At 38.6% G+C, this 17646-nt stretch overlaps 1 protein-coding gene across 4 annotated transcripts in view; it reads right to left on the bottom strand.

Annotated features, from left to right (window-relative positions):
* Positions 1-17646, bottom strand: part of zdhhc5a (zinc finger DHHC-type palmitoyltransferase 5a) — a 62420-nt gene that overhangs the window by 41811 nt on the left and 2963 nt on the right. For all 4 annotated transcript variants that reach the window (XM_028812247.2, XM_051932552.1, XM_051932550.1 and 1 more), the window contains exon 2: positions 8389-8533. In XM_028812247.2, the coding sequence (XP_028668080.1) occupies positions 8389-8507 (119 nt within the window). In that variant the 5' untranslated portion in view covers positions 8508-8533. The remainder of the gene's footprint in view (positions 1-8388; positions 8534-17646) is intronic.

The raw sequence follows: 17646 nt of genomic DNA, 5'->3' as shown, positions 1-17646 counted from the left end.
AATGAACACATTCTTGGCAAATGCTTGAGCTCTCGCGCCATGGTCGGCTGTTTAGTGAATTGTTGGTAGGCGGGGCTCTGTGAGTTGGCGGGTGTGACTGTCTTGCGTGCGTATTGTTTGCCATGGACTTAGTGAATTATAGATTATGACAAGTACTGTTAAAATAGATATGTCATTGCCGAAACAGTTTAGCAGGACGATCAAAATGCATACTTCATTAACGTTGAGGAATATAATGCTGCCTCAGTTTTAAATTTGTCGAGTACAGATAACGACAGCCCATGTAATTTTCTAATTCTTGTCATTCATGCAAGAAACCTTAAACAGCAAAACAAAGTCTGTTTAACAGGAGTTCAGATCCGAGCAACTATAGCCTAGTAAGCTTAACGTGCAACAGAGGTAAATGAAAGGAAGGAATTAAGGAAAATATTGAGCAAAATAAGCAAGAACATTAAAACATGCTGACTGTTCAGTAAAACTCCTAACACACTGGAATTCTACGAGGAAGGACCAAAAGGATATGATTAGAGTGGCACATACATTAATCTTTCAGAAAGCATTTGATTAGAAACCACAGGAGAGGTTGGGAATCAAACTAAACGAACTGAAGTTCAGGTTGTAGTGTACAGATGGATGCAGAATTTGCTAAAACACTACAGAATGCTATTGTTAGAGGAACCCGTCAGAATTGGGGTATATTAAGAAAGGCATCCCTCAGGGGTCAGTGCTAGGGATGATGCTATTTTAATATATATGATTTGGATAGGAATATGAATAACAAGCAGTTTTAAGTTTGCAGAGGATACCAAGCTTGGTGGACTGACAGGTAATATAGAATCTGTTAAATCATTACAGTGGGATTTGGACAGCAAATAGGGTTGGGGAGATTTGAAGCAGATGGAATTTAAGGTATGTAAATATAAAGTATTATACATTGTAAAATAAGTTTTGAATACACAATGGGAGGTCTGAAAACTGAAAGTAACCCTTGTAAGAAGGATTTAGGAACAGTAGTTGACTTGCCACTATCAACTGCAGGACAGTGTTCGGAAGCCATTAAGAAGGCTAGTAGAATGCTAGATTTTACAGCATACCAATTTGTAAAGTAAAGGTTAAATCAGGCTATGCTCAAGCTTTATAATGCACTGGTAAGGCCTCATCTGGAGTACTGTGCACAATTTTGGTCTCAAGGCAACAAAAGAAAAAAAAAAAAAACCATACATAGACATTGAAGCACTAGAAACAGTCCAGAAAAGAGCAAACAGGCTTATCACAAAACTGTAGGGGATGATTTTACAAAAAAATGAAAGGGGCTGAGCCTTTTTGAGCTTAAGCAAAAGGAGATTAACAAGTTACAAAACTGGAAGTGTTTAAAATTACAAAAGGAATTAGTAGCGTGCTGCAGTGGGTTGGCACCCTGCCCAGGATTGGTTCCCTGCCTTGTGCCCTGTGTTGGCTGGGATTGGCTCCAGCAGACCCCCGTGACCCTGTGTTCGGATTCAGCGGGTTGGAAAATGGATGGATGGATTAGTAGCGTGGATTGAGATTAACTATAAAAGGAGTTCAAAAAGAACAAAGGCACGGTTGGAAACTTTAGGGCACATTTTGCAAACATTAGGAAGGTTTTCTTCAAACAGAGAATCACAGACACTTGGAAGTTTCTAAGTAGAGTGGTAGACAGAAGGACTTTAGAGGCCTTCAAAATTAGACTTGATTTTGTTTTGGAAGAATTAAGTGGACAGGACTGGCAAGCTTGTTGATTCAGAGAGCCTAACTTGAACGGACGTTATTAGCCCAAGACATTAAAAAGCAGAAAATTGAACTGGCCATCACAGAGCTGTTGAACATACTGTATAAGGGATGTCGCTACCCACATAATAAAAGGGCAAAGCAGACTTTTTCTTAGGAGACCGCAGTTTCTTTTCTAGATTCTCAGTGTTATGAAACCAGTCCATCCTGTCATTAATGTGGACTCCCAAGTACTTGTAGCAGTGTACATCCACTCCTTGAATAGTGACTAGACAGTTTCTCGCGCAGCAATAGTCCTTGGTTTTGCAGATGTTAAGAGGCAGACAATTCTTTCTGCATTTAACCTCTATCTCATCTCACATACAGTGGGGCAAAAAAGTATTTAGTCAGCCATCAATTGTGCAAGTTGTCCCACTTAAAAAGATGAGAGAGGCCTGTAATTTTCATCATAGGTATACCTCAACTATGAGAGACAAAATGAGAAAAAAAAATCCAGAAAATCACATTGTCTGATTTTTAAAGAATTTATTTGCAAATTATGGTAGAAAATAAGTATTTGGTCACCTACAAACAAGCAAGATTTCTGGCTCTCACAGACCTGTAACTACTTCTGCAAGAGGCTCCTCTGTCCTCCACTCGTTACCTGTATTAATGGCACCTGTTTGAACTCGTTATCAATATAAAAGACACCTGTCCACAACCTGAAACAGTCACACTCCAAACTCCACTATGGCTAAGACCAAAGAGCTGTCAAAGGACACCAGAAACAAAATTGTAGACCTGCACCAGGCTGGGAAGACTGAATCTGCAATAGGTAAGCAGCTTGGTGTGAAGAAATCAACTATGGGAGCAATTATTAGAAAATGGAAGACATACAAGACCACTGATAATCTCCCTCGATCTGGGGCTCCACGCAAGATCTCACCCCATGGGGTCAAAATGATCACAAGAACGGTGAGCAAAAGTCCCAGAACAACACGGGGGGGACCTAGAGAATGACCTGCAGTGAGCTGGGACCAAAGTAACAAAGGCTACCATCAGTAACACTACACCACCAGGGACTCAAATCCTGCAGTGCCAGACGTGTCCCCCTGCTTAAGCCAGTACATGTGCAGGCCCGTCTGAAGTTTGCTGGAGAGCATTTGGATGATCCAGAAGAGGATTGGGAGAATGTCATATGGTCAGATGAAAAAAAACTCTACTCGTCGTGTTTGGAGGAGAAAGAATGCTGAGTTGCATCCAAAGAACACCATACCTACTGTAAAGCATGGGGGTGGAAACATCATGCTTTGGGGCTGTTTTTCTGCAAAGGGACCAGGACGACTAATCCGTGTAAAGGAAAGAATGAATGGGGCCATGTATCGTCAGATTTTGAGTGAAAACCTCCTTCCATCAGCAAGGGCATTGAAAATGAAACGTGGCTGGGTCTTTCAGCATGACAATGATCCCAAACACACCGCCCGGGTAATGAAGGAGTGGCTTCGTAAGGTGCCCTAGCCAGTCTCCAGATCTCAACCCCATAGAAAATCTTTGGAGGGAGTTGAAAGTCCGTGTTGCCCAGAGACAGCCCCAAAACATCACTGCTCTAGAGGAGATCTGCATGGAGGAATGGGCCAAAATACCAAAAACAGTGTGTGAAAACCTTGTGAAGACTTACAGAAAACGTTTGACCTCTGTCATTGCCAACAAAGGGTATATAACAAAGTACTGAGATGAACTTTTGTTATTGACCAAATTCTTTTTTTCCCCACCATAATTTGCACATAAATTCTTCAAAAATCAGACAATGTGATTTTCTGGATTTTTTTTCTCATTTTGTCTCTCATAGTTGAGGTATACCTATGATGAAAATTACAGGCCTCTCTCATCTTTTTAAGTGGGAGAACTTGCACAATTGGTGGCTGACTAAATACTTTTTTGCCCCACTGTATCTTCTGAATCACTTTAGAATTTCTAGAACATGACCTGGTGGGATATAGTTAGAGCCTGAGGTATACAACGTAAAGAGAAAAGGAGACAGAACTGTTCCTTGTGGTGCTCCAGTGTTGCTCACATCTTTTATTAGAAACACAGTTCTGGAGTCTCACAAACAGCCCGCTACCTGAAAGATAGACCATTATCCAGGGTACCATAGGCTCTTCTTCCTGCACATCTGAGTTTACATCTTAACATGGATGGCTGGATAGGATTGAAGGCACTGGAGAAATTAAAAAAACAATCCTTGTAGGATGTTACACTAGATGATACTTAAAATAGATTACCTAACAATTTAGGGATAATTAAATCATGCAGAACAAGTTCAGGAACAAATCCTCATTAAATACAAACAAGTCACATTTTATAATGGAGTTTTGCTCCTGCAGATGTTCAAAACCCGATTTTATATCTAAGAGTCTTAATTTGGCTGAAAGTGGAAAAATGCACAATGCTGCTGTTTTACTTTACAGAAAAAATAGTTTCTATAAAATAATTATAACTTTAAAAATCACAAAACAAGGTGGAGCGGCTGTCAGAGTGGTACAGAGTCAATAACCTGCTCCTCATCACCACAAACGCGAAGGAGGACTTTAGAAAAACAAAACTGACATCCTGCCACTCATTATTGGCGGGGCCTGTGTGGAGAGGGTCCAGGTGTTCAGGTTTCTGGGCATTGAGCTGGAGGATGACCTGACCTGCAGTGCCAACACTAAGGAGCTGCTGAAGAAGGCGCAGCAGAGACTATTTTCTGGGAATCCTCAGAAAGAACCATGTCCCCAAAAATCTGCTCCTTGCCTTTTATCACTGTTCCATCGAGAGTGTGCTTACATACGGACTGTGTGTGTGGTACGGTAGCTGCACTTCCTCAGAAAGGAAAGCGCTCCACTGGGTCGTCAGGACAGCAGAGGGAACAATTGGTTGTACCCTCCCTATTCTGGAACAAATCTACACCTCCCGATGCTGCAAAAAAGCAATAGACATTTCACAGGATTCATCACATCCCGGTCATTGCCTGTTCCAGCTTTTGCCATAGGGCAAGAGATACAGAGCAATGAAAACCAGGACAAACCAGCTTAAAAACAGCTTTTAATCAAAAGCAATCATGGCCCGAATTAAAACTGCTCAATATCATTCTCCCAATGTGCAATATAGACCTTAAGTCAACCAGTGCAATTTGTACATTTAACCAGTGCAATTTGTATACATAACAAGTGATAACAAGTGCAATTTATATACAGCATTTTGTAAAGTACTTTTATTACTATTCGGTTTGTTATTATTTTCTCTCTTCTTGTCTTTTTAACTCTTATGTCTCACACTGAGATCAACTGCACCTTCAATTTCGTTGTTCCTTTGTAAAAGTGACAATAACAATAAAGATCTATCTACAATTTATACTGAGTTTAACACACAGGAATAGTGGATTCATAAAGTATTCATTCCCCTTCACTTTATGTACACTATTGTACTGATTTAATCAAAGGACAAGGGTGTAAAATCATTTCTAAAGCCTTAAATATTCCCAGGAACACTAGCCTCAGTAATTTGAGATGTAGGAAGTTTGGAATCACCAGGGCTCTTTCTAGTGTTGGCTGTCAGGCCAAACACAGTAACCAGGCAAGTGAGGCCTCAGTCAGGGAGGTGACCAAGAATCCAGTGGTCCCTCTAACAGAGCTTCAGAAGTCCTCTGCTGAGAGGGCAGAACCTGTTGAAAGGACGACCATTCTTAGTCAGCAACACTCCATCAACCAGGTGCATTTGACAACTTGCTTGAAGTTTACCAAACAGCATTTAAAGGACTTTGAGAGCATGAGGAAAAATATTCTCTACTCTGATGAGACACAAATTGAATTCTATGGGCAGAACTCCAACTACTATGTCTGAGAAAGACCTTGCAATGCTCATCACCTGCCTAATACCATCCACACAGTGAAGCACGGTGGTGGCAGCAACATGCTCTGGTAATGCTGGGATAAGGAGAATTGTCAGAATTGAGGGAAGATACAACACATCCGAATACAAAGAGATCCTTGGAGGGTTGGTTTGGGAACATGCTCGAGAGCTCTTACGACCTTAGATTGGGGTGTTTGACCTTTCAGCAAGACAAAGTGAGCCAGCCAAAGCACCAGACTTTAACCCCAAAAAACAGGTGTGGTGAGACCTAAAGATGGCAGTTTACATACACTTACCATCCAATTTATTAGTACTTGACAGGATCTGCCAGGAAGAACTGGATAAACTGCCCAAACCCAAGTGTACAAAGATTGTAGAGGCTTGGCCAAAAAGACACTGGTAGCAATTCCAGCTTCGAGGAGCTTCTACAAAAGTACTGAATTAAGAGTCTGAAAATTTACATTAAAAATATACTGAAATCTCTCATTCATATATTTCCAAATCATTCTGAAAATAATTTTCACTTTGTCATTATGGGCTATTGAAAGTAGACACACTTATCTATGTAAAATTAAATCTACAGTGTAGTGAAGTCTGCAAAAAGAGGTGTGTATCCTTTCCAAACCCAGTGTATTTACAGTATGCTGACCCTAAACATCACACAGGTTTGATTAAATTACCGTTCCTCAGCCTGGTGGAAAACGAACAGCAGCACGAAAATCTATTAACTCATGAAACAATCGTCAAGTCCTCTCTCTTCCAGCTGCTATACTCTATGAGCCCCCATTGCAGAGATATTTACTTAGAACGCTAAGAATATTAAGCAATGGGCTCAACCAGTCAGCTAAATGGCCACCTCTAAATGTACAATTCATTGACAAGTGTTAATGAAAATACTATATGATTACGTGTCAAATACTGTTCTATATGCCTCAGCATAAAAAATGGATGCTATGTATTCACCCGTGTCAAAACTAGTTTGCTTAACTTGTAAGCAAAGAATGTAAATCAATGCTTAAAAATCGAAGTACTCTTTAACAGAAAATTTTGGGTTATATGTGGTGATCCGAAGCTATGGAATTAACTTAATCTGATACTTGCCTATACTTAGTCTATTTTTTCCCCCCAAGGGTTAAATAATTACACCTTTGAAATAAATAAAAAAAAAATAAAAAATAAAACTCCTAAATATGCCATTTTAGAACCTTTGTCTCCTATACATGTTTAATCCCACAAGATGTAATGAATATTTCCAAAAATCAAAATTGTGCATATTTTACTCCACATATTTTGACAAATGTTACTTTTTACAAAGGGCTACATACTGTATATACTGTACATTGTATGTGCAAACTGCCAAGTCTCTGTTCTACTCAGAAAGGAGTTTGTGGATTTCAATGTTCCATTTACTTTTGAATGCATTTGTAAAATATGCACATTTCTCTAGGCTGGGAAATGGAAAGAAGAGCTAAATAATTTAAATAAAAACGAGACTGTAATACCTCTGGGCTTTTTTCCAACACCACAACATTTCAACTGAGGTAAACTAAAGAAATTGTCCCATAATATATATATTTGACAAAGGCATTCATAATAAACAAATCCTGACACTGTCCATTTAAAACATATTGACAACATAATTCCCGTTTTTCACATATGTGGATATGTGATTTAATAGGAAATGAGGGACTGAACCACAAAAAAAACTGTCCAGTATTTCATCTTCAAAATTGTTAATGTCTCTTGCCTTTTTTAGGCTGTCACATAACTTATAGGAAAAGGGGAGAAAAGTCAAGCAAAATGACCCCTTTTATTGGCCAACTAAAAAGATTACAATATGCAATCTTTAAAGGCATCATTTTGCTTGACTTTCCTCTACATTCATAATGGCTAACACGGTACAACACCCTAATACTAGGAAAAGGGGAGTAATTTTAATAATTATTTTAAAATTTAGAAAACTGGTTACTTTGTCATTTAAAGTAAAACCGTACAAGATTAAAAAAAGACAGCACCAAACACCCCATTTAACAACACTGACACATAGTAAACAAGAGAATGCAGCAAAGCAAGCAAACCTGTTACGGAGATACACAGGTCAAGCCTGTACCTGTTTTTGTACTTTCTCCAAATATAAAAGTATTGCATTATAGGAAAGCTACACCCAACATTTTACAAGATATCACATAGTTGGAAGAAGACAAGAGTCACTGTCCAGCCAACACATTTTAGACAAGACAAATGAACACAATCACATGCACAGCAAAGGGTCCCCATTTGATTAGCATACAATACACCTTAATGTTACAACTTTTTCAGTGGTGAAATTTTAGTCTTGCTATAAACTACAAAACCATAGGTGGGAAAAAGTCTTTTTATACACACAGTGAAAGTTGACAGAAACAAGATTGTCTCCAAAAAACAGTATAAAGTCACACACAAACTCTACATTATTCCTTTTGTGGCATATCACACTCGGTATTGTTATAGCAAAAATGCTGTTTTTCAAAGATGCACAATATTAAACTGCAAATAAACAAAGCACAACAGCAAACCACTCTAGTCACTGAAATACGGGACTTCCTTTTAGAAAAAAAAGGAATGTTCAAAGCATATTGCCTGTGGCTTATAGAAGTGACACAACAGCTTAAACCGATTAAACTGCTGGCTATAATGCTCTGATGCATCATATAGTCATTATAACAAAATGTATGAACATCTTTGGATAGGGGAAAAAAAAAAAAAAAAAAAAAGACAGTAAATGCTCACGTGAAAACGAAGAACAGAGAAGTGGATCCCACAAGGAAGGTTGTTGCTGCAGACACAGGGATGTACTTGCTCGGTTTAAATTTACGTGTGGTACCACTGCTAACTGAACCCGATGGCATCTTTGTGCTCACTGATGGTCAGGATGCTGCATTGACAAAAAAGAAATTTCAGAATAGCGTATCACCTTTAGGTTTGCATTATACAATTAAAAAAAAATAACCTAAAGTACATTACAAAAACACCCAAAATATTAGAGAGAAGATAACAGACAAACTTAGGTGCTTTAATGGTGCATCAAAATCTTTACAGACAATATCTGTGTTAAAGAATTACTTAGTGTTTCACATGCATACATCAAACAAGTACTACAGGTCATCAGTGCTCAAGAGTTTACTGTTCCAAATCAGCTAATGAAATAACTAGGAAAATGTAGTGAAGGTCTACAGTTATTTTGTTTTCATTAAAAGGAGCTGGAACTGCAGAGAAAGGGACAAAAGTCCCAGATTAAATCTCTAAAGACCCTTTAAATTAACCATTACTTTCACTTTTTAAAAGCAAGGTAGTTTTACACCCCTATGAGGGAAAAAAAAAAAAAAAAAAGCACAAGAAAAAATTTACTTTAGGAAATTTAGCAAAAACAACATTGTTGTAGTATACAATACAAGATCCTACATTTGCCATTTTCTGTGTTAATAGATTTCATTCTCGTGATGGGCTCTCTTGTAGAGATTCAACACTCTTAATTATCTCACCCATTTCCCTTAAAAGTCAACGCAGCAGCAACCTTTTGCCAATAACAAAATACAACATCTACTACCCAAAATGCCATTGCAAATTATGGCTACACCTTTGACTATAAACTGTCAAGAAATGTACATTGTAGACCATATTATTTAACAAATTATTATTAAAAAAAATGGAATTTGTACTTTTTAAAATATTTTAACAAAGAATAACAAACACATATTAGGGACTAGCACTGTCATCTAAACCAATAATTTAAAGGTAATTTCACAACAGAATTGTCTTTTCAAATTTACTGATATATGGCTAAAGTGGCCCAGTTTAAGTATGGCTTTGTGCAAAAATGTGCCCTAAAATACCCTGCTGTACCATTCAGATCTGGAATACATCTTGTACTTAATTTTACCAGGATAGGCATACCCTCATGTGACCCTTAAATGAATTAAGCAAATCTGAGACTGTATGCTGAGCTCTGAAAACAATTCTCAAAATATTTATAAGTATAAATCTTAATGTATTATATTTAATATAAACAGTAGTAAATTTATATAAAGATTTAACTTGTATTTATCTTTTCGTATTTTACTTAAATGATGGAAGCGCCTTATTAATTCAAAATTTAAGCATAGAGATTAAAAAAAAAACAGAGAGAGAAAGAGAGGAGAGAAAGGGTGGGGAGGAGAAAGGAGTCATATTTGATAACTATATCATTTGAACGCCTGAAATTTTTGCATGTAATGATGATGATAGAGTGTTGCCCAGGGCATGCTGCTCACCATCTTTGGACCCTCTGCAATTTGCATGTCAGGACCACATAGGGGTGTATAATACTGTCATCTATCTGCTGAATAGTCTACTCTCATCTGGAGAAACAGGGTAGCATGGTGAAGATTGTTTTTTTTTTTTTTTAATTCTTTAGTGAACTCAATACCATACTGCCCAGGGAAAAGCTACTGTCAGTGATGGTTGATTCCATCATTGTCCTGCATACTGGACTACTTAACTTTCTGACAGCAGTTTGAGAGGCTTAATAAAACTACATATATCACACATGGTCAAAAGTAGTACAGTGGTTCCACAGATAACTGCCCCGACACGCTTCCTGCTTATCCTGTACATTACAGGCTTTCGGCACGATACAGAGTCATGTATTCAGCTTTATTTACTTGATGCAACCTATAAACTTCCCAGTGTAAGATATAATACCAAAAGTTCAGAAAAAAAAAAACCAACAAGAATCACCAAGACTGATATAGGATCACCACCTCCCCCCAACCCAAACAATACTTGTAAACTTATTCAGGTATAAGTAATAATCTACTCTATTGCACTGCAAGGTTAATTGGCTTCCACTTGTGATCGACTGTGACCACAGTGATTAGTTTAGCATAAAAACAGCTATTCCTGGAACATTTCAGTGCTTGGTAGTGTAACAAAAAGGAAACAATTGACTATGGGTAGCAAGGCACTTTCAGTAGATCTTAGGCATAAAGTTGTGGACAAGTCAAGAGACGGACATAGAAAGGTTTCTAAAGCTTTATTAATCCCTAGGAGCATAGTAAAGTCCATAATTAAGAAGTGGAAAAGTGTTTGGTACAACTAGGACCCTCCTTGGATCAGGCAGTCCCTCCAAACAGGATGTAAGAGTGATAAGGAAGCTGGCCAGTGAGGCAACCGATAGGGCAATGTCAATTTTGAAGGAGTTACAGGACTTTACAGCAAAGAGCAGTCATTATGTGCATGTATTGAAATTGTGTTAAGTCAGCATTAAAAGTAAAGCTTCAAATGTTTCAATGCTTTTTTCGCCCTTCATCATCACTTTTGGAGGAACATCTGTGGGCATGCAATTGGGTATAAAATAAACCTGTTTTTCAAAGAATGCGTGCCTCGCAATGAACAGGGTTAATGTCAAATTACAATACCATGTGCTAATAATTGTTTTATCATTTAAACCTGAGTGAAACACAGATTTTTTTCTGTTAGAGCATAATGCCAAATACAGTTATCCCTCCTCCATCGCGGGGGTTGCGTTCCAGAGCCACCCGCGAAATAAGAAAATCCGGGAAGTAGAAACCATATGTTTATATGGTTATTTTTATATTGTCATGCTTGGGTCACAGATTTGCGCAGAAACACAGGAGGTTGTAGAGAGACAGGAACGTTATACAAACATTGCAAACAAACATTTGTCTCTTTTTCAAAAGTTTAAACTGTGCTCCATGACAAGACAGATGACAGTTCTGTCTCACAATTAAAAGAATGCAAACATATCTTCCTCTTCAAAGGAGTGCGCATCAGGAGAGAGAGGAAAGCAAACAAATCAATAGGGCTGTTTGGCTTTTAAGTATGCGAAGCACCACCGGTACAAAGCTGTTGAAGGCGGCAGCTCACACTCCCTCCGTCAGGAGCAGGGAGAGAGAGAGAGAGAGAGTGAAACAAACAGTCAAAAATCAATATGTGCCCTTCGAGCTTTTAAGTATGCGAAGCACCGTGCAGCATGTCGCTTCACTAAGCAGCTGCACAGAAGGTAGCAACGTGAAGATAATCTTTCAGCATTTTTAGACGAGTGTCCGTATCGTCTATGTGTGCGAACAGCCCCCCTGCTCACACCCCCTACGTCAGGATCAGAGAAAGTCAGCGCAAGAGAGAGAAAAAAGTAAGTTGGGTAGCTTCTCAGCCATCTGCCAATAGCATCCGTTGTATGAAATCAACTGGGCAAACCAACTGAGGAAGCATGTACCAGAAATTAAAAGACCCATTGTCCTCAGAAATCCGCGATATATATTTAAATATGCTTACATATAAAATCCGCGATAGAATGAAGCCGCGAAAGGCGAAGCGCGATATAGCAAGGGATCACTGTACACACAAAAGTTTAAGCACTTTCAGTGCTCACATGTAGTGTACAACGCAACACTTCAAACATCACTAGCTCTGTGCATGTTAACAAAACAAAAAATGAAGTTTAGTAGTGACACACAGAATGACTGGCTGGAGATAAAAAAAAAAAAAAAAAAAAAAAAAAAGTATTAACTACTTATATTTAGTCCTCTGTTATGTGGATATTTTGCTGATTTGATGAGATAAATAAGTAGGGCCTCTTTCATACATACATGAACCCACTGGATTGTGGAAAAAAAAAGGCACTGTAGGAAGAGGCCAGAGTTTTTGGTTTTGCCTTCCAAATGAATGTTGCAGTTTACTAACTTCAAGTACTTCTGAACAAGCATTCAGCTTTCCTTTACTTCCCATCTTAAGTAGGAGTTGCCTTTAATAGGAGAGGAGTATTAAGTAAATGAGGACTGTGTTAGTGAAGAGGTTCAATGTGACTCAATTAAGAGTCCCAAGGAATGGATTTATGGCTTCAAAGAAAGCTTCATTTGAAGAGCTTGTATTCATTTAAAGGTGACCTGGACATTATTCGATTATGCAGCTTTTTCTTTGCAAATACACTTCAACAGAAAAAAAAGCTCATTAAATTTTCACATTAGTCTTTTTAATTCTAATTTGTTGAACATTTAAAATTACATTCATTTTAGTCAAAGCCAATCAGAAACGCAAATAGTCAAACAGTTTCAGAATAGGCAAATAATCACAAATTGAGTAAACAAACAGGATGAATACATTTTTGAAGCTTAGTATGGACTGTACTCTCATATATATTTCTCTTCTGGTTCGTCCTGCTTCCACTTCAAAACCAGTCCCACCCACGCGCAGCCGACACGGCATTTCTTGATTCCTATTTGTCCTCTTCCATGTCATGCACTATACTGGCCTGCTCAACGTAATACAGTAATCCCTCGCTATATCGCTCTTCGCCTTTCGCGGCTTCACTCCATCGCGGATTTTATATGTAAGGATACTTAAATATATATCGCGGATTTTTCGCTGCTTCGCGGGTTTCTGCGGACAATGGGTCTTTTAATTTCTGGTACATGCTTCCTCAGTTGGTTTGCCCAGTTGATTTCATACAAGGGACGCTATTGGCAGATGGCTGAGAAGCTACCCAGCTTACTTTCTCTCTCTCTCTCTCGCGCTGACTTTCTGTGATCCTGACGTAGGGGGTGTGAGCAGGGGGGCTGTTCGCAAACCTAGACGATACGGACGCTCGTCTAAAAATGCTGAAAGATTATCTTCACGTTGCTATCTTTTGTGCAGCTGCTTCCTGAAACGACATGCTGCACAGTGCTTCGCATACTTAAAAGCTCGAAGGGCACGTATTGATTTGTGCTTGAAAAACAAACTCTGTCTCTCTCTCTCTCTCTTTGTCTGCTCCTGACGGAGGGGGTGTGAGCTGCCGCCTTCAACAGCTTTGTGCCGCGGTGCTTCGCATACTTAAAAGCCAAACAGAGAGAAAAGCAAACAAATCAATAGGGCTATCTCTGTGACAGTCACTGCTCCTGACACACACTCCTTTGAAGAGGAAGATATGTTTGCATTCTTTTAATTGTGAGACGGAACTGTCATCTCTGTCTTGTCATGGAGCACAGTTTAAACTTTTGAAAAAAGAGACAAATGTTTGTTTGCAGTGTTTGAATAACGTTCCTGTCTCTCTACAACCTCCTGTGTTTCTGCGCAAATCTGTGACCCAAGCATGACAATATAAAAATAACCATATAAACATATGGTTTCTACTTCATGGATTTTCTTATTTCGTGGGTGGCTCTGGAACGCAACCCCCGCGATGGAGGAGGGATTACTGTGCATCCAACAAGTACTCAAGGTGCTGCCACAACAGTAAAGTTGCTTTACCACCTTTGCGGGAGCCACCTGTGTCTTTACAACAGCTTCTTACACAGCAAACATCAGAAGCTAAAAATTATCGTGAACACTTTCAAGAATAAAACTCTTCTCTAGCATTTGCTTCCATGGCTGCACAGATAACTCGACTTCCTGGAGACGGACCATCCTGTTTTAAAATACACTGGAAAATTTATCACCAAATCTCTCCACTATACGCTAACACTTCTACCTCTCCAGGATATGGACAGTTGTAGGTTTTTGACACCGCGCAAGCTACTGAAGTACGCTTACAAAATAAAGCAAACTCTGCATGCAACGAAAATGTACTTCTCCAGCTAGATTCCATGCTCAGAACCATCAACCCCTTCGCTAAATCATACAAACACATGCATGAAAATCGCTCAGTCCAATCCAACACCATCTGTACAAATGGTTTTCAAGGAAAACCCTAGGCAGGATTTACGATGATACAATGCCCCGACATGTCACACCGATGTTGCTGCGATTTTCGTCGGAGAAGATGGCGAAACGCCTGCAGAAAGGGACATTTGCATCTATCCCATAGGCAACTCCTGTAAACAGATTTCCACGCTCAATATGAATTGCGATCCTATGGTTTACCCACTTTTATTCCCTTACGGAGACATTGGCTGGCACAAAGATTTACAACATGTTCCCAGTAAAAGAACCGCCAAGCAAATAAGGCTTACTCTGCCAATTTTACGCGTACAGATTAGCAATGAGGAATACATTTAGTATTTTGCACTCCAGTGGCAAACTATTCCAACAGTACATCGTAGATGCGTATGTTAATACTATCTCAGATTACATCAACAAGATCTGCGCGTGGAACAATCAGAAGCACTGCAAGAAAACGCTGAAAATAACGTATGTGTAGGCAAAATGATCATATTACCGTCCACATTTCCAGGAAGTTCAAGATACATGCAACAAAACTATCAGGATGCCATGACCATAGTATGTAAATTCGGAAAGCCCGATTTATTTATCACTTTCACATGTAATCCTGCTTGGCCGGAAATTCTACATGCACACTGCGTCTTTCAAGAAGTATTTATTTCTTCTTGATTTCTGAATTCTTTCTCACCGTTTTCCGTTCCTATTCTTACATCGCCGTATGCTACGGCAGGCGTCGGCTAGTACCTTTTTAATAAACTAAGTGCTACACTCAGTCAGTCTTGACTACTAACATTATGTCTATATTGGCCAATCAATAATGGATTAAATGCTGAACAGCTGCATCTTGGACAGCTGGAATAGTGCCATCCTTTATTTAAACATTTCCTAATTGTTCAATTTTCCCAAAACCCACCTACCTACACTTGTTCCAGCTTACCAAAACAAAAATGATAAGCATCTAACTAATCGCGTAGAGCTCACTTTACTGCACAGGCAACTGCATCATCAGCTTTTCCAAGCAACATCTCACTAAACAGGTCTTCTATCCCAGCTAGCTTGATTGTAGCCATTTGGGTGCCTTCTCAGATCACCCTGTGGTTTCTGGTATCAACACTAGTAGCTAGGACACCCTGGCCAATAAACATCCCTACAGGACGTATGATTTATAAAGATTAAGCACTGTGGTTGAGAAAAGGAAAGGGAGGAGAAAAAAAAAGATTTGAGGAAGCCACTCCCAAACAGAATTTTGGATCAGGAGATTCTATGGTACTAATGCAAGTCTGATTTGTCATCTTAGGAAACAACAATAACCTTTAAAAGGTGTCATTTTTGCTCTGACTACTAATATATCATTTTCAGATTACTATACAAATAAGTACTTCCATTCCTCACAACCTAAGCACCGTTTCACTGAAGCAAGAGACAGCAAACAGTCTTAATGCACCAGTTCCCATACTCCTAAATGCTGTGATTGTGACACAAATACTGTACTTCAAGTTTACACAGGCCCTGCAAGAATGACAGTAAAATATATCTACAGTACTAGCAGAAATTGTACTGCCTGACCATTGAGGAAAAAAAAAAAAAAAAAAAACTACAGAATAAAAATGGTTACACTTTCCTATAACTGCCAATCGGCAATATGGTACTGTGGTTAGTGCTACTTAGACCACCTTCCTGGGTTAGAGTCTCATGCCTGGTCACAACTTGAATGTACTTTCCCTTTCATATCTTACAGTTGCATATTGGCCTGACAGATATGATTTTAAACTGGCCCAATGCATTTATCAATGTGTGCATGACTGGGCTCTGCAATGGACTGGTACCTGCCTTGCAGCCTAGGTTACCATGGTGTTTTAACCTATCTGATAAAACGCGATCAAGAATGCATACAACATTCTTTAAACGTAAATTAAAATGTGTTTCTACTTTTATCATAATAACAGCATCCACATGTACCTAAAAAATATTTTAAGCAGTTTTCTGGGGTGAAAACCACTTTACAATGGCATTTCAGTCTTGCTACTGCCATTTACACCTTTACAAGAAAATATTAAAACAGGTAATATACAGTAAAAAAGACCAATCAGTTCTCTTTTGGACAAATTGCAATAAAATTATCAATTATAAAATGTACATTCCTTGCTCATCATTGAAACTTCTTGCATTTATTTACCCATTGCAAATGGGAAAACAGACATATTTACTTCTAGTAACTTTGCCAAAATGTATTCCATATTTGTGATGATGACACGAACTACCATGAAAGAATATGAAATCTAAAATGTATTACCAGGTCCAATAATAAACTTTCACCAGAATCCTGCCAAAAGTAGAAGATGAAGGTAGCAAAACATACATAAACATTCAATTGAACTAAGGAGAAAAAAAACCCAATCTCATTTTGTGAATAGACACTGACTGCTGGGTTTCATGCCAGCAATTTTTTTTAATTAAAAGTCAGTTCCAATTTCAACAGAAAGACTACATTTAATTAATTGTAAGCCTTACTTCAAACTTCTGATTCACCTAAGCAGTGAATATATTTTACTCTTCAGAAAACAAAAAAAACAAAACCACAGTGATGCAGGTCCCTTCACTCCTCCAACTTTTAAATATTTAACTTTCTAACAGACAAGTGCAAATTACACAAAGTTAGAGAGGCCACTGTCATTTTTGTCTCATTGTACATTGGCTGCTGTTTTACAGCATAAAACTCACAAGGACTACATCATAAAAAAAGAAATCTAAGCAAAACAGTGTAAGAGATTGAAACGAGTATGGTACAACAAAATGTATAACTGGAATACGTGGTTGCCTAATTTTCACACAGAAACACTAATAAAGAGTTCTAATTACATTTAAAGTTTAACACGGAGGACCACATTAAAACACAGCAAAACTAACACCCATGATAGCGGACAACAAAGAGCTTATAACTTGTCTAGGTGAGCCATAACTGGAGTAGACTTTACAGAAGTGCTTGTTTTCTCCAGTTTTGGAAGCAACCAGCAATAACATAATTTGCTCCAAATCTCTTGTCTTTTGGAAGCTAATATTGTTTTCTTAATCAAAGGCTCATTACTCCCAGCAGACTAAGCACCCTGTCCAGGTATTGTCCCTGCCTTGTGCTCTGTGCTTGTTGGGATAAGCTATTTTGTTCCTGCAGTATCAATTAGTTTGCTTCACTTTAATTTTGAAAGTATATTAGAACCCCTCAGTCCTCACCTTTTCATTTACTTCTAAACAGGATTTTATTAGCTACCTCATAAAGAACAAACTTGTGCAAATGGTCAGACTGGCTACCTTGTAATTTAATGAAGACATGAAGGGTTGCAGTCCTAACTGGGG

This window comes from Erpetoichthys calabaricus, chromosome 10, assembly GCF_900747795.2.
Source record: "Erpetoichthys calabaricus chromosome 10, fErpCal1.3, whole genome shotgun sequence".
Taxonomy (NCBI): Eukaryota; Metazoa; Chordata; class Cladistia; order Polypteriformes; family Polypteridae; genus Erpetoichthys; species Erpetoichthys calabaricus.
The sequence above is the reverse complement of the archived record's forward strand: the minus strand, read 5'-3'. Positions and strand labels throughout refer to the sequence as shown.